This window comes from Arvicanthis niloticus, chromosome 24 (assembly GCF_011762505.2).
Source record: "Arvicanthis niloticus isolate mArvNil1 chromosome 24, mArvNil1.pat.X, whole genome shotgun sequence".
Classification (NCBI taxonomy): domain Eukaryota; kingdom Metazoa; phylum Chordata; class Mammalia; order Rodentia; family Muridae; genus Arvicanthis; species Arvicanthis niloticus.
The window spans coordinates 11,671,512-11,686,253 of record NC_133432.1 but is presented as its reverse complement, the minus strand read 5'-3'; the positions used below and the strand labels follow the sequence as shown (position 1 = coordinate 11,686,253).

At 49.3% G+C, this 14,742-nt stretch overlaps 1 protein-coding gene across 1 annotated transcript; it reads left to right on the top strand.

Annotated features, from left to right (window-relative positions):
• The first annotated feature begins 5,018 nt into the window (after nt 1-5,018).
• On the top strand, nt 5,019-13,558 carry LOC143437694 (2'-5'-oligoadenylate synthase 1A-like). The gene is made up of 7 exons (XM_076922651.1): nt 5,019-5,306; nt 6,661-6,949; nt 9,834-10,018; nt 10,908-11,140; nt 11,784-11,937; nt 13,050-13,076; nt 13,231-13,558. Exons 1-6 carry the CDS (start codon nt 5,031-5,033, stop codon nt 13,071-13,073), a joined length of 1,161 nt encoding a protein of 386 aa, XP_076778766.1. The 5' UTR covers nt 5,019-5,030; the 3' UTR covers nt 13,074-13,076; nt 13,231-13,558.
• Nucleotides 13,559-14,742: the final 1,184 nt, after the last annotated feature.

Sequence of the window (14,742 nt, the reverse complement as noted above, 5' to 3'; positions counted from 1 at the left end):
CAAGGCCTGGATGACAGCAGAGGCTCCTCTGTGGACCCTGACCTTGCCTGAGGGAACTGGGATGTGAAGGCCCCTCCCACAAGAGCCAGGATGGGAGGACAAGAAGCCAGCTGAGGGTCCTGAGCAGATCTGGGGAGGGCCAGACTAATTATGCTTTAAATATTCTATTTCATTTATTTCATGTGTGTGAGTGAGTGACGTCAGAGGACAACTTGTAGGAGTCAGCTCTCTCTCCTTCCACCACGTGGGTCCCAGAGACCAAACTCAGGCCAACAGTCTTTGTGACAAACACCTGAGCATCCTCTGAGCTACCTCAGTGACCCTTGTTGTTGTTGTTTATGATGCAGGACCTCTGTTATAGGGTGTTAGTCAGTCTACTTACAGCTATCCTCCTGCCTCAGCCCCGGTTGCTGGCATTATAGTGTGTCACTGTGCCCAGCTGATCTATACTGCTTCCCTGCTCTCCTGTGCATCTGATCAAGGGTCACTCATCCCAACGAGGCCAACATCCATGGCAAGTCTGACTGAGCCAGAGTGTCCAGGTCACAGGGTCTAAGACCCGGATTTGCCCTCTTGGCCACACATCCAGCCGCTGCTGGGGACATGATATCCCCAGGAGCCACCTGTGTGAAACTGACCAGGTCTGCAGATGTGTTAGTGTCTCTTGAAAGGCAAAATATAGTGGAATTAAGTATCCTCCTGGATATTTTGTAAAATATTTTTTGAAATTATCCTAATATACATTCAATATATCCCAATCAAATTAATCCTCTGTCTCCTCCCATGTAACACCCCCAGCTCGATTTAGTGTGACTCTCTTAATGACTAAATCACCGGATGCAGGAAACCTGCCAGCGACCACACCCTAAGGGAAACTGACTCTCTCCTGCCTGGTTTAATGCCAACTAGACTCAAGCTAGAGTCCTCTGAGAAGCAGGTACTTTACAGGTGGGATGCCTACATAATATCGAGTATAAAGATGTAAGGAGCAGTCTGACTTTCTGTCCACTTATCCAAATCGCTGTGGTAGGTTCATCCCTGGGGCCTGTGATTGCCCAGCAATGGGCTCCCCACCAGATATGCAGTACCAGGTTGGAGTGGCCTCCAGTGAGTGGTCCTCAAATCCAGTGAGAATCTTTCCAGTCATTCCCCATAACATCCTCCCCCCAGTGAACCCATGGGCAGATCTGGCCAGGCCAGGCTTTATTGGCAGGGTTCCCTGCTGGGTAAGACACAATGGTGGGCAATGAGAGCCTGTTAACAGTGCTGAAGACAGCCCAAGATAATTGATAATTCGGCTCTGGCTCTGCAACATTCCAACTCTCCATCACTAAGTTCTAATTAGTTATTCAGCCTTGTAGAGTCTTTAACACCCACGTGGCTTTCCTTCTTGTTCTTCCTCCCCTTTCTCAGGAAGTTCAGTTTATAAGACTCTATCTATGGGAGGGGTGGCAAGGCAGCTGACTCTACCTGGGACCCTGGAAAGGGCTCCTGAGTTGTTCCCTGAGCCAGTGACCTCTTAGCCTAGGACAGAAGAACTCAAGGCCTCCAGCCAATTGCAGAAGTGGAACAGCATGCAAGGTGCTGGGAACAGACTCTGCAAAGACCCAGAGGTGGCAACAAAAACCAGAAGAAACAGAAACAAGAGAAGCAGATTGTGCGTGGGAGACAGACCCAGAGTCACTGAGAAGACAAAAGTGCCTGGTCCACCCCATGTGGCTGCAGGGACAAACTGTGTGCTTTTGCCTGTGGCAAAGTGACAACAGGGTTTTAAGAGCTGAGAGGCTCTGGGTGAGAAACCCCAAGTCCAGACATCAGCAGGTGGGTCCTTTCCAGTGTCACAATCAAGACTCTGCCTCCACCTGTGCTTTCTGCTGGCTGGCACTGTCCTTCTCGGTCTCTGCCCTCCCACCACACTCTGTGCACTGAGCCCATCATGAGAGGATGCCAAATGCCTCAGGACTGACTATTTTTATGACCAATGTGGAACCCAGGTGTGCTGAATGTCCCGGGTTCTGCCTTTCTTTGCCAGTGGTGTCCAGATGTCATCAAGACACAAGCAGGACCATGCCAGGCACAAGGACAGTCAGTGTTACCCTTTGGGGCTTGAGATTGTAGGTACAAGCCAGACCTGAAGGGGAGAGCAGGGTCTGGGACAAATGATGTGGTTCCAGGGCTCCTCTGGAGGTCCCTGGGTGTCACCTGTGTCCTGTTGGAGAGGAAGTCAGGAATGGGAGGAGGGGAACTGTGGTCTGTGTCTTCCTTCTTGGCATGAGGGAGCCACTACATGCCAGACCTGAAGGGGAGAACCAGGCCCAAGATGAGCGGGGATTGGTCCAATTGGAAGCTAGTGTCCAGTGTTGAGTACCAAAGGGGCTGGAAGAAGAGAGAAGTCGTACATGGGAGTCTTAGTGAGGACATGATGGGTCCCCAGCTTGGCAGGAGCCCCATGGCCATGGTCTATTAAAACCCTGTCTGTGGATCTGCAGGTGTGTCAGACAGGGCAAGACTGGAATCATAGGTCAGCATTACCATGTCCACCAAAGGCTCAGATAGAGCACCAGGCAGAGTGTGAAGGGTTCGGTGGTCCAGGGATCTGTATCCTGTAACACTTATGGGTGTTTGGGCTCCTGGACCTCAGGGCTGCTACAGAGAGAACTGAAGGGCTGGGGTCTTGGAGACCCACCCCTCCCCCTCACAGAGATTGAGAGAGGACACTGGGTCAGGAGTAGGGTGTGGGGACAGGAGCAAGGCTTGGAAGCTGGTGGCCTTGAGCAGTTTGCTGCCTTCTCAGTGAGCATCAGCCTAAGCAGACAGAGCACACGTGGGTCTTTTGTGGTTAATGTAGCTGTGTATTCACAAGATGCTGGGCCAGCACACTGACCTATGGAGCCATTAGGTCTGTGTGAATTGTGGTGACTGTGTGTGTGTGTGTGTGTGTGTGTGTGTGTGTGTGTTATACCAAATGTTGGGACCCGGAGATACTTAGAGTTCTGTGAATTCCAGGCTAGATGTATAATAAGATCCAGTTAATAGGAAGAAAAAAAAAGAATGAAATATTGAAAGAAGGAAATTAGGGAAGGAAGAAGAGACAATAAATTAATTTTGAGTTTGATTCGGTGCATTGTGATTAACTTCAGTGGTCCACATCTCATCCTCACACAGACAACTAAGTTCTAAAGTCATCGTTGGTCACAGATTGCACACAGTTATTTTCCTGCACTGCTGTGGACCTCAGTGTCCCCAGTGCTCTTAGTGCAGAGTCTCCAGTCCCACGGTATTGATTTTCTATGGAAAAAAATTCCTCACCCTCTTATGGGGCTTTATCTGTATATTTACAGAAGCACATATGCAATAAACCTATAATCTTGCTGAATGACAACAGTTTAGCATAGCACTGTCTGTCTCAGCTGCCTGAGCCCTCGTGGTGACATTTTGCCTTAGGTAGTTAAGTTAACACACATAGCACAAGACATTGTTGAGTGTAATTTTAAAAATCCCAGGCTGGTCCAGCTAGGTTCTGGGATCAGTAGCTGCTCATTTCTCCTGATACAGAAAATGGCTGTCTGGCCCTGGTTCCCAAGGTTGACTTTCTTAGCTGTTCAAGCCGGTCCTTCCAGAGAAAGCCTGGAGGTATTGCTCCATTCCACAGGCTATCTATCCAGGTGGCTGGTCTGCAGACCTCCAGCAACTGCTCTGTGGTTTTGCCCCCTTTCCTGCCCACCTAAATCATTGTAAATGGGAACCACCAGACACCCTTAATATTTAATGCCAGCCAGATTTGTATCAGTAAATCTCCAGCCCCAGTATGGCCATGCAAAGAACACACAACTCAGTTGTAACATTTATAAGAAGCACATCCAAGATTGGGCAGATATACCATTACACTGCTCTATTCCCCAGCTATAAGATACCTTGCTACTTGTGGCTTCTCCAGGTCGTGTCGTTGTGCTCCGTCTTCTCCTCTCTCCATCTCCTGGCTCACCTTCCCCTCCTCTTTCCTCTATCTCTCTCTTCTCTAAAACGTGTAGCCTTTATTCTGACCAGTTAAAGTGGGGAGGATGTTCACATGGAACCACCTGAGTATGTGATCTGCTCCTCATCTGGGGCAGAATTAGCGTCAGAATACAAACAGCACCAAGGCAATCCACTGCACAGCTAGGCACAGTGGCCACCCTGTAACACCAGCACTGAGGGGACCAACCTGGAGGAATCATGAGTTCAAGTCCAGCCTTAGCCTCAAAGTAAGACCACAACAACCATGAAAAAAAAAAAAAAAAAAAAAAAAAAAAAAAAAAAAAAAAAAAAAAAAAAACTCTAAACGAGAGATAAGGAGACAGAGGCAGGGGGTTAGAGGGTGTCAAACTGTTTTGGTGCTGCCTTGGTTTGTGGCCCCATGACTGTTCATCTGAGACCTTCGCCACCCAAAGACTGGCTGTCAACCTTGCTGTGGCCATGAAAGACAGCTCACTGTACTATCCAATGTTGACCTGTCCTGTCCCCAGCTTGGTGGTACAGCCTTTACTTTTACTTCACCCTTGGGAATGCCCTGGGTTAGCCCTCACCCTCACCCTGCCCCCCAGCACCACAGGGGAAATTGTAGGACCAGAGTAGGAGAGGGGGCTTCTGGGAAGGCTGAGCTTTCTGTAAGAAGTTTCTGTAATCCTAGAACTGCAAGTCCAGTGGTAAAGGAAAAAACAAAGCCTGTTAAAGTGCTGTTTTTAAAAAGAAAATAACATGCAGTTCTGCCTAAAAGGTTTGCAGGAGCTGGAAGCCGACCTCAGGAGCCACCAGCCTTCTGCAGTTTTCTGACTGGGTTTCCTTTCTTCTCCTAAGTGTACAGATTGCTCTTAAAACATGCTGTGTAACAGCTTTTTCCAGAAGAAATCCTGAGAAAACCAGATCAGTTTCCTTATGCATTCTTCCCAGAGTCCTAAGAAAGCTCTGGCTTGGAGGTACTTGGTAGGAAGCTCTGAAGTCATTGACTGCCTGGACCTGACTGATATGCATAGCCACGCCCTTTCTGGGAAATGGAAACTGAAAATCTTGTTCCTAGTAAAGTCAGGCTGAATACTCCAGGACTTGCAGGTTGCAAATGTAAAAGCTCCGGACCTGGACCTATCATGGAAAAAGAACTCAAGAGCATCCCAGCCTCGGAGCTGGACAAGTTCATAGAGGATCACCTCCTTCCAGACACCACCTTTGGTGCTGATGTCAAATTAGCCATCAATATCCTGTGTGATTTCCTGAAGGAGAGATGCTTCCAAGGTGCTGCCCACCCAGTGAGGGTCTCCAAGGTGGTGAAGGTGAGCCCCCCTCAGCCTGAGCTGACCGAGATGGGGTGGGAGGGGACTCTCAAAAGCCAGGCTGTATCTCTGATCCCTCCTCCTCAACTCTGATCACAGCTGGGTGGTGGGTTTTGTCCCACTCCCATCCTGGACCCCACATCTGATTTGGAGAAGGAGCCTCAGCTACAGTTTATGTTCCCCACTCCCAGGCCACGCCCATTTCAGAGTCAGGGAAACTGAGGCCTAGATCAGCAAAGCATTGCTGGAGAGTGGCAAGTCAGAGGATTAAACCTTTGCAGCTCTGTATGATATTGGGGAACATAACTACCTTCTCTATATGCCCAGTGTTCTCAGTCCACGAGCCGGGATGGCAAATGTGACACAGAGGACAGAACAGGACCCTCCTGCTGTGTGACTGGATTGATGTACCCTCTCTGGGCTCAGTTCTGGGTCTGTCAAATCGAATTTCATGATGATGGCACCTAACTCTCAGGTTCTGTGAAGGCTGCAGAAATCAAGTTTTTTCTTGATTGTATTTTTATATTTTTAGTTGTGAGAGGGGGTTCTGTATGCATTACTGCAGGTTCTCTTAAGATCAAAGAGTGGGTGTCCGATCCCTTAGAGCTGAGGTTACATAGGCGGCTGTGAACTGGCCTACTTGGGTCATCCGTAGGAACAGCTGGCACATTTGACGACTGACCCCCCTCTCCATCTGCACATGTGACAATGTGTAATGCCCCCTCTCAACAGTGGCTGGTGCTCACGTGTGTTAGTGATGATTCTCAGCATTTGATTTAGGGAGGCTCTTCTCAGTGGAAATTCTTCTTTTTAAAATAATTGTTTTCTAGATGTTGATCACTTTTTAATTACTTTTCAGTTGCTCTATGATTCTATGTGCTATTCCATATTACACTGTTCTATAGTGTCACCCAGTACTATTCCTGACTCATTTCCTTTAGATCCCTCCCCTCCCCCACTCCCATGCACACTTCCCCTTCTCTCTCTCTCTCTCTCTCTCTCTCTCTCTCTCTCTCTCTCTCTCTCTCTCACACACACACACACACACACACACACACACGCACAGATATAGACTCCACAGATAAACATGGATGTCTGTCCTTCAGAGTCTGGTTTACCTTCTGTACCATGAGGAGATCCAGAACCCTCTATTTTCCTGCATGGATCCTGATGTCACTCTTCAGGGCTGACTACTATTCCACTGCATATGTGGCAGCTTGCTCTATCCATCCATCCATCCATCCATCCATCCATCCATCCATCCCCCTCAGTGCTGGATTCCTATGTTGTCCAGCATCTGGACTGCCCAGCATGGCTCTCCCTGTCCCTTGTCATTCTCATCCTTGTCTTTCAGGGTGGCTCCTCAGGCAAAGGCACCATGCTCAAGGGAAAGTCAGATGCTGACCTGGTGGTGTTCCTTAACAATCTCACCAGCTTTGAGGATCAGTTAAACCGTCGGGGAGAGTTCATCACAGAGATTAAGAATCAGCTGTATGAGGTCCAGCGTGAGAGACATTTTAGAGTCAAGTTTGAGGTCCAGAGTTCATTTTTGCCCAACGCCCGGTCTCTGAGCTTCAAGCTGAGTGCCCCTCACCTTCATCAAGAGGTGGAGTTTGATGTGCTTCCAGCCTTTGATGTCCTGGGTAAGTCAGCCTGCCGGAGAGCCTCAGCTCATCCTTCTGCATGCCTTCATCCTCCCTTCTAGTTCCACCTGTGTGTGTGTGTGTTTCACAGGTGTTCTCTTGTGTGTGTGTATGTGTGTATGTGTGTATGTGTATGTATGTGTGTATGTATGTGTATGTTTGTGTATATGAATCTGTATGTGTATGTATGTGTCTATGTGTGTGTATGTGTGTGTGCATGTGTATGTCTGTATGTGTGTGTATGTATATATGCTTATGTGTGTGTTTCATAGGTTCTCTTGTGTGTGGGTGTGTGTATGTGTGTGTATGTGTGTATGTGTGCATGTGTGTTTTGTAGGTGTTCTCTTGTGTGTGGGTGTGATTCTGAGCCATGGCTAACACATTTCAAGAGTCACCCATCTTTTTGAGACCTTGTGTCTCCCTGGTTCAGAATTCACATGTGAGCCTGACTGGCTGGGCAGAGCCCCAGGGACCTTCGAGTCTCCCTCCCCCTTCTCAGCTCTGGGATTACATCCTACACCACCAACACTGGCCTTTTCCCTGATCCCTGGGATCTCTACATGGGTCCTCAAGCTTGTGAGCCAAGCATGTTACTGACTGAGCCGTCTCCCCAGCCCACGCCTTCCATCCCTGAACTGAAAACTCTTAATAGTTGAGAAATTCACCTCAAGAGAGTATCTCTTTAAAGCTGAGCTGGGGAGGAGGGATTTTAGAAATTTGATTGTGGGGAGAGAGAATCCATCCCAGAAGGACATCAAGTGGTGAGCTGGCTCAGTTAGGGGAGGAGTCACACTAGATGCTCCCTTAACATACCAGTCCTATTCATGGCTGGCTGTGCATTGTGTCTTCCTAAACCTGAGACAGTGTAGATGTCACTGAAAATAACAAACTCATGAGTCTTCTCCCAAAGAATGGGAACTTCAGAGCTGGCAGAGACCTGGGGTGTCTGAGGAGGGTTTGTGCAGGATGCAGATCCTCTCAGTGGAGCTCTGTCCCCTTGGTAAATCTGCAGATGCAGCCACCACTGTCCCAACCACCCACATGCCTACACATGTCATTACACATTAAAAGATCTCATCCTGAGTTTTGATGAAAATCTCAATTATTCAATTTTACCAATGAAGACTTACAAGCCAGATGCTGTGGTAAAAGCTCAGGGAGGCAGAGAAAGCACCCAGCTGATCTTCCTCCTCACCCAGAGTGTTCCAGATTGCATCCCCTCTCTCATGCCATCTCAAAAAACCTCTTTCAAACTCCCTTCTACTTCCTATGGGTCTGTCTATCCCTCCTTTTGACTCTCTCTTATGCTCTATGGTTTTTTCTTAATAATCCCATGTTCAGTTCCTGTCAACTGGCTGCTTGCTCTGCCTCTTGATCTATACTTAACTTTATTTAATCCTGTTTGCAATTTTTAAGCAGAAAGCTCCTGGATTAAAGGTGTGTGCAAAGGCTGAGCCACACCACAACTAAAACCAGGTTTTTCCAATAAACAGCTCAATCTCAGGGTTCACAGTTTGATCAAATATCCTGCAACAGTCTTATACCAGTCCTGACACACACTGTGTCTCCAAAATTACAAACTGCCCAAACTCAGGGAACACCTCTGAGAGTACAGTGGGGCCTTGGGGAACTTGCAGAATACTTGAGCCTTTACATTCGGGGGACACAGCACCCCCTTTTGGCCACTATGTGAACTGCTGCTATCACCTTAGAGACAAGGCCACTAGCCCTTGGCTTAGGAGAGAGATGAAAACAGTCCAGAGTCTCAGGCAGCAGGGACTGAGAGGGCAGGCCTGGGAATAGCACTAGGACAGTCTGCTGTGGGAAATTGCAAGAGGCTTAGAACCTTGCTCAGAGGAGGGGGCTCAGTGGGGTTGACCCAGAAATGAGCCGGGAGGGGGCTCCCCCAGAAACCTGTCTGGGTCATGGACTTCCTCAGCCTCAGCAGCTCTCCAGTGGGGAGGCAGCTCCACCACAGAATGGTGGGAATGGTGGTGTGGGCGACAGCCAAAGAGAGGACCACAGCCCTAGCCCTACACAAGGTGACACAGGCCATGAGCCGTATTGTAATCTAGACCCTGAAACTGAAAATAAGCCCACGAGGGAGAGACCTCCCTGGTCACCGAGTGACTGGCTTGTCCCAGCTCCAACCGTGAGTGACTTTGCCCCGTGCCAACCTCACAGCCTGATGGTGTAGCCTGCTGCATGGCACACACGTGCACACACTTAAGGCACAGACTGCTGCCTGCCCAGTCTAGTCATGTGTGCACACACACCTATACACACATCTATTCTGTAGCCTGCTGCCCATCAAGTGTACAAGTGTACTGGTAGGACACACACACACACACACACACACACACACACACGTACTACCGAAAATCATGCAGTGAAAACCTGGCGTCTGGGGAGACACCTTAGTGTATGCAATCCATACACAAAATGGGGTAGAGACTCTGCCAGCATGAGACATGATGCACAAATGCAGCAGACTGCTCCACAGTAAACTTTGACACAAGCAGGAGTACACACAGTTGGCAAGAACCATGCAGAAGATACTGGAACCAGACATGATTGGCTATTATCTGATGACCATGTAGCTGCCTTGTGTGTCACCACAGTGTACTGGTTCCTGCCACCACTCTCTCCAGACCTGTGAGGAAGGCACTGGACTAGGGACCTGTTGGTGACACAGACTTTGTAGTGCACAGCGTGTGTGCGGTCCTGAGGAGTGGGGCAGATGGGTAAATGTGGACTTATCCCTGCTGTGGAAAATCTCTGCCTGTTCGATGAACCCCATAACCATTGACCTTGTCACCTCAGAGAGACTGAAGAACCTCATAGAAGGGCTGAGATGTTAAAATGAATGAAACCTCCTTTACAGGCCATGTTAGCATCTCCAGCAAGCCTGATCCCAAAATCTACGCCAGTCTCATCTCGGAATGTACCTCCCTGAGAAAGGAGGGCGAGTTCTCTACCTGCTTCACGGAGCTCCAGCGGAACTTCCTGAAGCAGCGCCCAACCAAGGTGAAGAGTCTCATCCGCCTGGTCAAGCACTGGTACCAACTGGTAAGGCATCTGTCATAGGCTCTGAGGGCCCAGGAGATAGGAAGTGAATGAGAGAAATTTGAGAACTGAAGAAAGACATCAAGGGACAGAGACACTGAAGGATGGAGAAGGGACAGAAGAGGACTCGGAGGGAGGACTCGGGGAGGAGGGAGGACGCAGGGAGAAGGGAGGACTTGGGGAGGAGGGAGGACTTTCCATGCTTGTCATGAGGTTTTTTTTTTTTTTTTTTTTTTTTTTTTTTTTTTTTTTTTTTTTTTTTTGCCTTGTGTTCCGTCAACTAACTCAGTCTGCAGCTGCATCTAATTTGTCATTCATGTGTGTTGTGGAAATTATTTAAATCCTGGCCAGGGGTTTCAAGCCTGCCTTTGGTTATTGAGCTCCTGGATGAAAGACACACTGACAGCCCGTATACTTTTAATGAGCTTTACTCGGCACAGTAGCTGGGCAGCTGCCTGCCCTCCATGCTGTTAGAATCTGCTTTCCTATCCATAAGCCAACCTATCACTTGCTATCTCTTTCATCTGGACTGTCCTTAGCTCCAACTGGTCAGCCCTCAGGGCCAAACTCTCTCGACTCTTAAACAATTGAGGCCTCCTTTCCCTCCTCAATGTTCTTCCCTCTCCTCCAAGCCCATGAAACCTAAACCCCACCTATGTCTACCCTGCTATTGACTGGTGGCATCTTTATTGACCGATCACAATTAACAGGTGGGCAGGGGGAGGGTCACACAGCTAGTGTCTAAGTGTAGACTCTCTCCTCACTGGGGCAACCAGCTTTGGGGACCCAAATTATCAACAGAAGACAAACAGAAACAAGGGAACCTGAGACACATGTGTCACTTCAATCCTTAGATTTCTCCCCCTTTTTCTCATTGCCTTTCTCTTCTCAGTGTAAGGAGAAGCTGGGGAACCCGCTCCCCCCACAGTACGCCTTGGAGCTGCTCACAGTCTATGTCTGGGAGCGTGGGAGTAATGTCACCGAGTTCAACACAGCCCAAGGCTTCCGGACTGTCTTGGAACTGGTCACCAAGTACACACAGCTTCGAATCTACTGGACAAAGTATTATGACTTTCAACACCAGGATGTCTCCAAATACCTGCACACACAGCTCAGAAAAGCCAGGTAGTCTGCCCTGCATGGCTCTGCTCCACATCAGTGCCAGCTGCACTTGTGTGGAAAGGGGGAGGTGGGAGCTCTGTGTCAGTGAAGTGTCTCCTGTACTGAGCACTTTCCTGCAGTCACTTGATTGACAATTGACATGAAGCCCTATAGCCCCGGGAGGGAGGCACAGGTGGGCTCTCCTGTTTGCATGAGGAGACCAAGGCTCTGACATTGTCCAGATCAAGCAGCAAAGGAAGGGAAGTGTGTGGAGTGAGAACTGAAATATTCCAGCATTAATCTAAGTCATAGGGGTTGGGAAGCTGTATATAATAGAGTACTATGTCACCCTAGGGAGTGACATGTCTTCATCCTATGTTGTGTTCAGTTTTCCCATGAGACTGGCTGGTCCAATTCTCCCCAGCTCACAGATCAGAGAGCCTGAGGGAGCTGCCCCAGGACACACAGCTACTAAAGGGTAGAGGATTCGAACCCAGGCCTTCCAGGTCATACCCAAGGATCCCTCTACTCACTGTTTGCTGTGGGGCAGGGACAAAGGACAAACTTTGGATAGAGATGCTGTGCTGGGCTCCTCCCCCATCCTTGTGCAGTGATATATGAGGCACTGGCCAGCTGCTCAATTCCCTCTCTTAATGTTGCTCTGCAGGCCTGTGATCCTGGACCTGGCTGACCCAACAGGAAACATTGCAGGTTCGAACTCAGAGGGCTGGCGACGACTAGCAGGAGAGGCTGCCACCTGGCTTCAGTACCCATGCTTTAGGAACAGGAGTGGTTCCCTCGTGTGCTCCTGGGTTGTTCCGGTGAGACCCTGTCATAATCCTGACCCCTTGCACACAGCTTTGGTCACTCCATCTATTTGGAGAATATTCTCACTGAGTCATAGTCTTTTACAAAAGGTCCCCAAAACCCCATGGAGGCCAGCTGCTTGTTTTGTTTTACAGCCATTTTAGCACCATTCAGTATTACTAGGGGCTGGCAACATGGCTCAGTGGGTAAAGGCCCTGCCCACACTGAAGACCTGGGTTTGATCCCTAGATCTCATATGGTAGAAGGAGAAAACACAAATCCACCAAGTTGTCCTGTGGCCTTCATCTCTGTGCTGCTACACATGTGGACATGTACGCACACACAATCACAGAAACTCACACAAAACACACTAACGCACATGCACTCACATTTACACAAACTCAAACACTCACACTTACACACAAACACACACTCACACCAAACACTGACACATATACACAATATGCTGACACACATGGAGAGAGCGTAAAGAGATTCAGAACTGAGGCCAGTGACTCAGTGAAGCACAGCTAAGGAGCAGCAGGGCTGGGATCCCGTGGACTCTGAAGACACTGTCAGGTCCGTGAAGGAGCCTGTCTTCCCCGTCTCATTGTCATGTGACCAATGGGACCCAGTGGGGCTGTGTCACAGCCACAGAGACACAAAGGGACCTGCACTTGGACCTTTCCCCTCCTGGGGCAGGGTCTGCCTGACACTAGGGAACGGATGATGTCATGTGTGACCTCAGGGTGGGGATGAACACGGCTGCAGGGTTGTGGGAGAGAAACCTCAGGAGGTCAGGAAGGAAGTGAGAGGGGACCTGGAGGGAGGCAGCTGTGGGAACAGTGGCCTGTAGTGCTGTCCTGCAGCAGAGAGGTGGCAAGGCCACGTCTCCGATTTGGCAGATCTGTTACTGAAAAAGGGGACTGTAGGAGGAACCATATGTACCCGTACAGGACATAGCCATAAAGGTGTCCTGATGGATATCTTTCCAACCTGGAAATGTGCTGGCCCCCTTTCTGAGGAGCTCCAGGTGTCCAGTCACGGTACCCACCCCAGGGCTGGTTTACATCCCCTTCTATGTAGGAATGCGGGCTCCTGACATGATTGTGTCTTTTCATTACAGACGGAGGTTCCTGTACCTTTCTAGCAGGTTAGCTTTTGTTTTTTGTTGTGGTGGGTTTGATGTGGGTTTCTGCTGTGTAGCCCAGGCTGGCCTGATCTCAATAATCTCCTGCCATAGTGCAGGGATGACTGCAGGGTAAGCTTGATGTTCTGACCTTGCCCTGCCTTCCCTCCATCCTCAGGTGGATGAGAACTGGACATGCATCCTGCTGTGAGCAAGTGTGGTCCTGTGAGCCCAGCAGCACCTGCCCAGGAGGCTCCGGAGTCAGGGGCATGTGCAGCTCTGCTGCAGGCCCTTGTCCCAGTGAGGGAGGGCCCCACCTGGGATCAGTCTCCATGTTTTTGATGCCTGTCCACCATGTTTGAATCCTGTCCAAATCACAGACAGCCTTCCTCAACAGATTCAGAAGGGGAGGAAAGAGAACTCCAGCTTGACGTCCATCTGTCCACCTGTTGGGAGGTTCTGTCCAACAATGTCTGATCAACAATAAACTACAGTATGTGCCATAAGGGGGTGTGTGGACTCTGAGGGATGGGCCCTAGAGGTACAGTACAGGTGTGTGTGTGTGTGTGTGTGTGTTCATGGTTCAACTAGACACATTTATTGAGCACTTACTGCATACTCTACATGATCCAGACATTCAGCAGTGGTTAGAGCGAAACCAAACTGCTATAGTTTTGAGGTGAGTTGGGTTGGGATCCTTCCAGGTCTCCTCTTACACATAAACCCAAGAGAGGAACCCTTGGTTTCTTCTGTCTGTGTCCCCAAGACAAGATTCTAGCCCTGCCCTATCTGACGCAGAAGCTGTTCCCTGGCCACACATGGACATGGAACAGTGAGCCTGTGGCCTGTGCACTCAGGTTGCACTTGAGTGGCTACAACATGCAGGCTAGGGTCCCACAGGTGCGAGGAAAGTAAAAAGTATCTGGGATTTTTGACACATGTGACTGTGAAACATGGACATTGGTGGCAATGACCAGCTTGGATGCACTGAGTTAAATCACAGTGATTGTGGTTTCCTTTCTCTCTTTCTGAGACATGAATTTATGATGTGACACACACTGGCCTGGAACTCACAGGAATCCTCCTGCCTCAGTCTCTCAAGTTCTGGAATCACACACACACACACACACACACACACACACACACACACACACACAGAGAGAGAGAGAGAGAGAGAGAGAGAGAGACAGACAGACAGACAGACAGACAGACACAGACACACAGAGCACAGAGAGAGATAGAGAGAGATAGAGAGAGATAGAGAGAGACTAATGGTTCCATCAATCAGTGTTGTGAACTTGTAGTTCATTTCTCAGACTGGAAGAACTCACAGGTGCACACACCTCATGGACACCTGATCACTAAGAGTTCAAGTCAATGCACAGGACCACCAGCTCCCAAAGCCTTCTCCTGTCACTAACACATACTCTCTGAATAACTCTCTGTCTCTCTCTGCCTCTGTCTCTGTTTGTGTGTTTGTATGTGCGTGTGCGTGTGCATGTGCATGTGTGTGTGTGTGTGTCCTTCCAGCCCCTGTTCATTCAGTTCTCACTCAAGTGGCCCTCACAAAGAGGAACCCAGTGTCCTGGGTATAAGAAGATGCCCTCCACCACCACAGAACATGTCACCCTCTGCCTTGTGCTTTATCTGAGCCCTCGGGGGACCCAGTGGTGCTGGTCTATTCTCTCAG

Coding starts and splice junctions, on each gene's coding strand:
- LOC143437694 (XM_076922651.1), top strand. CDS start 5,031: ATGGAAACTGAAAATCTTGTTCCTAGTAAAGTCAGGCTGAATACTCCA. Junction 6,950..9,833: donor TCCAGCCTTTGATGTCCTGG/GTAAGTCAGCCT, acceptor CCTCCTTTACAG/GCCATGTTAGCATCTCCAGC. Junction 11,141..11,783: donor ACACAGCTCAGAAAAGCCAG/GTAGTCTGCCCT, acceptor GTTGCTCTGCAG/GCCTGTGATCCTGGACCTGG.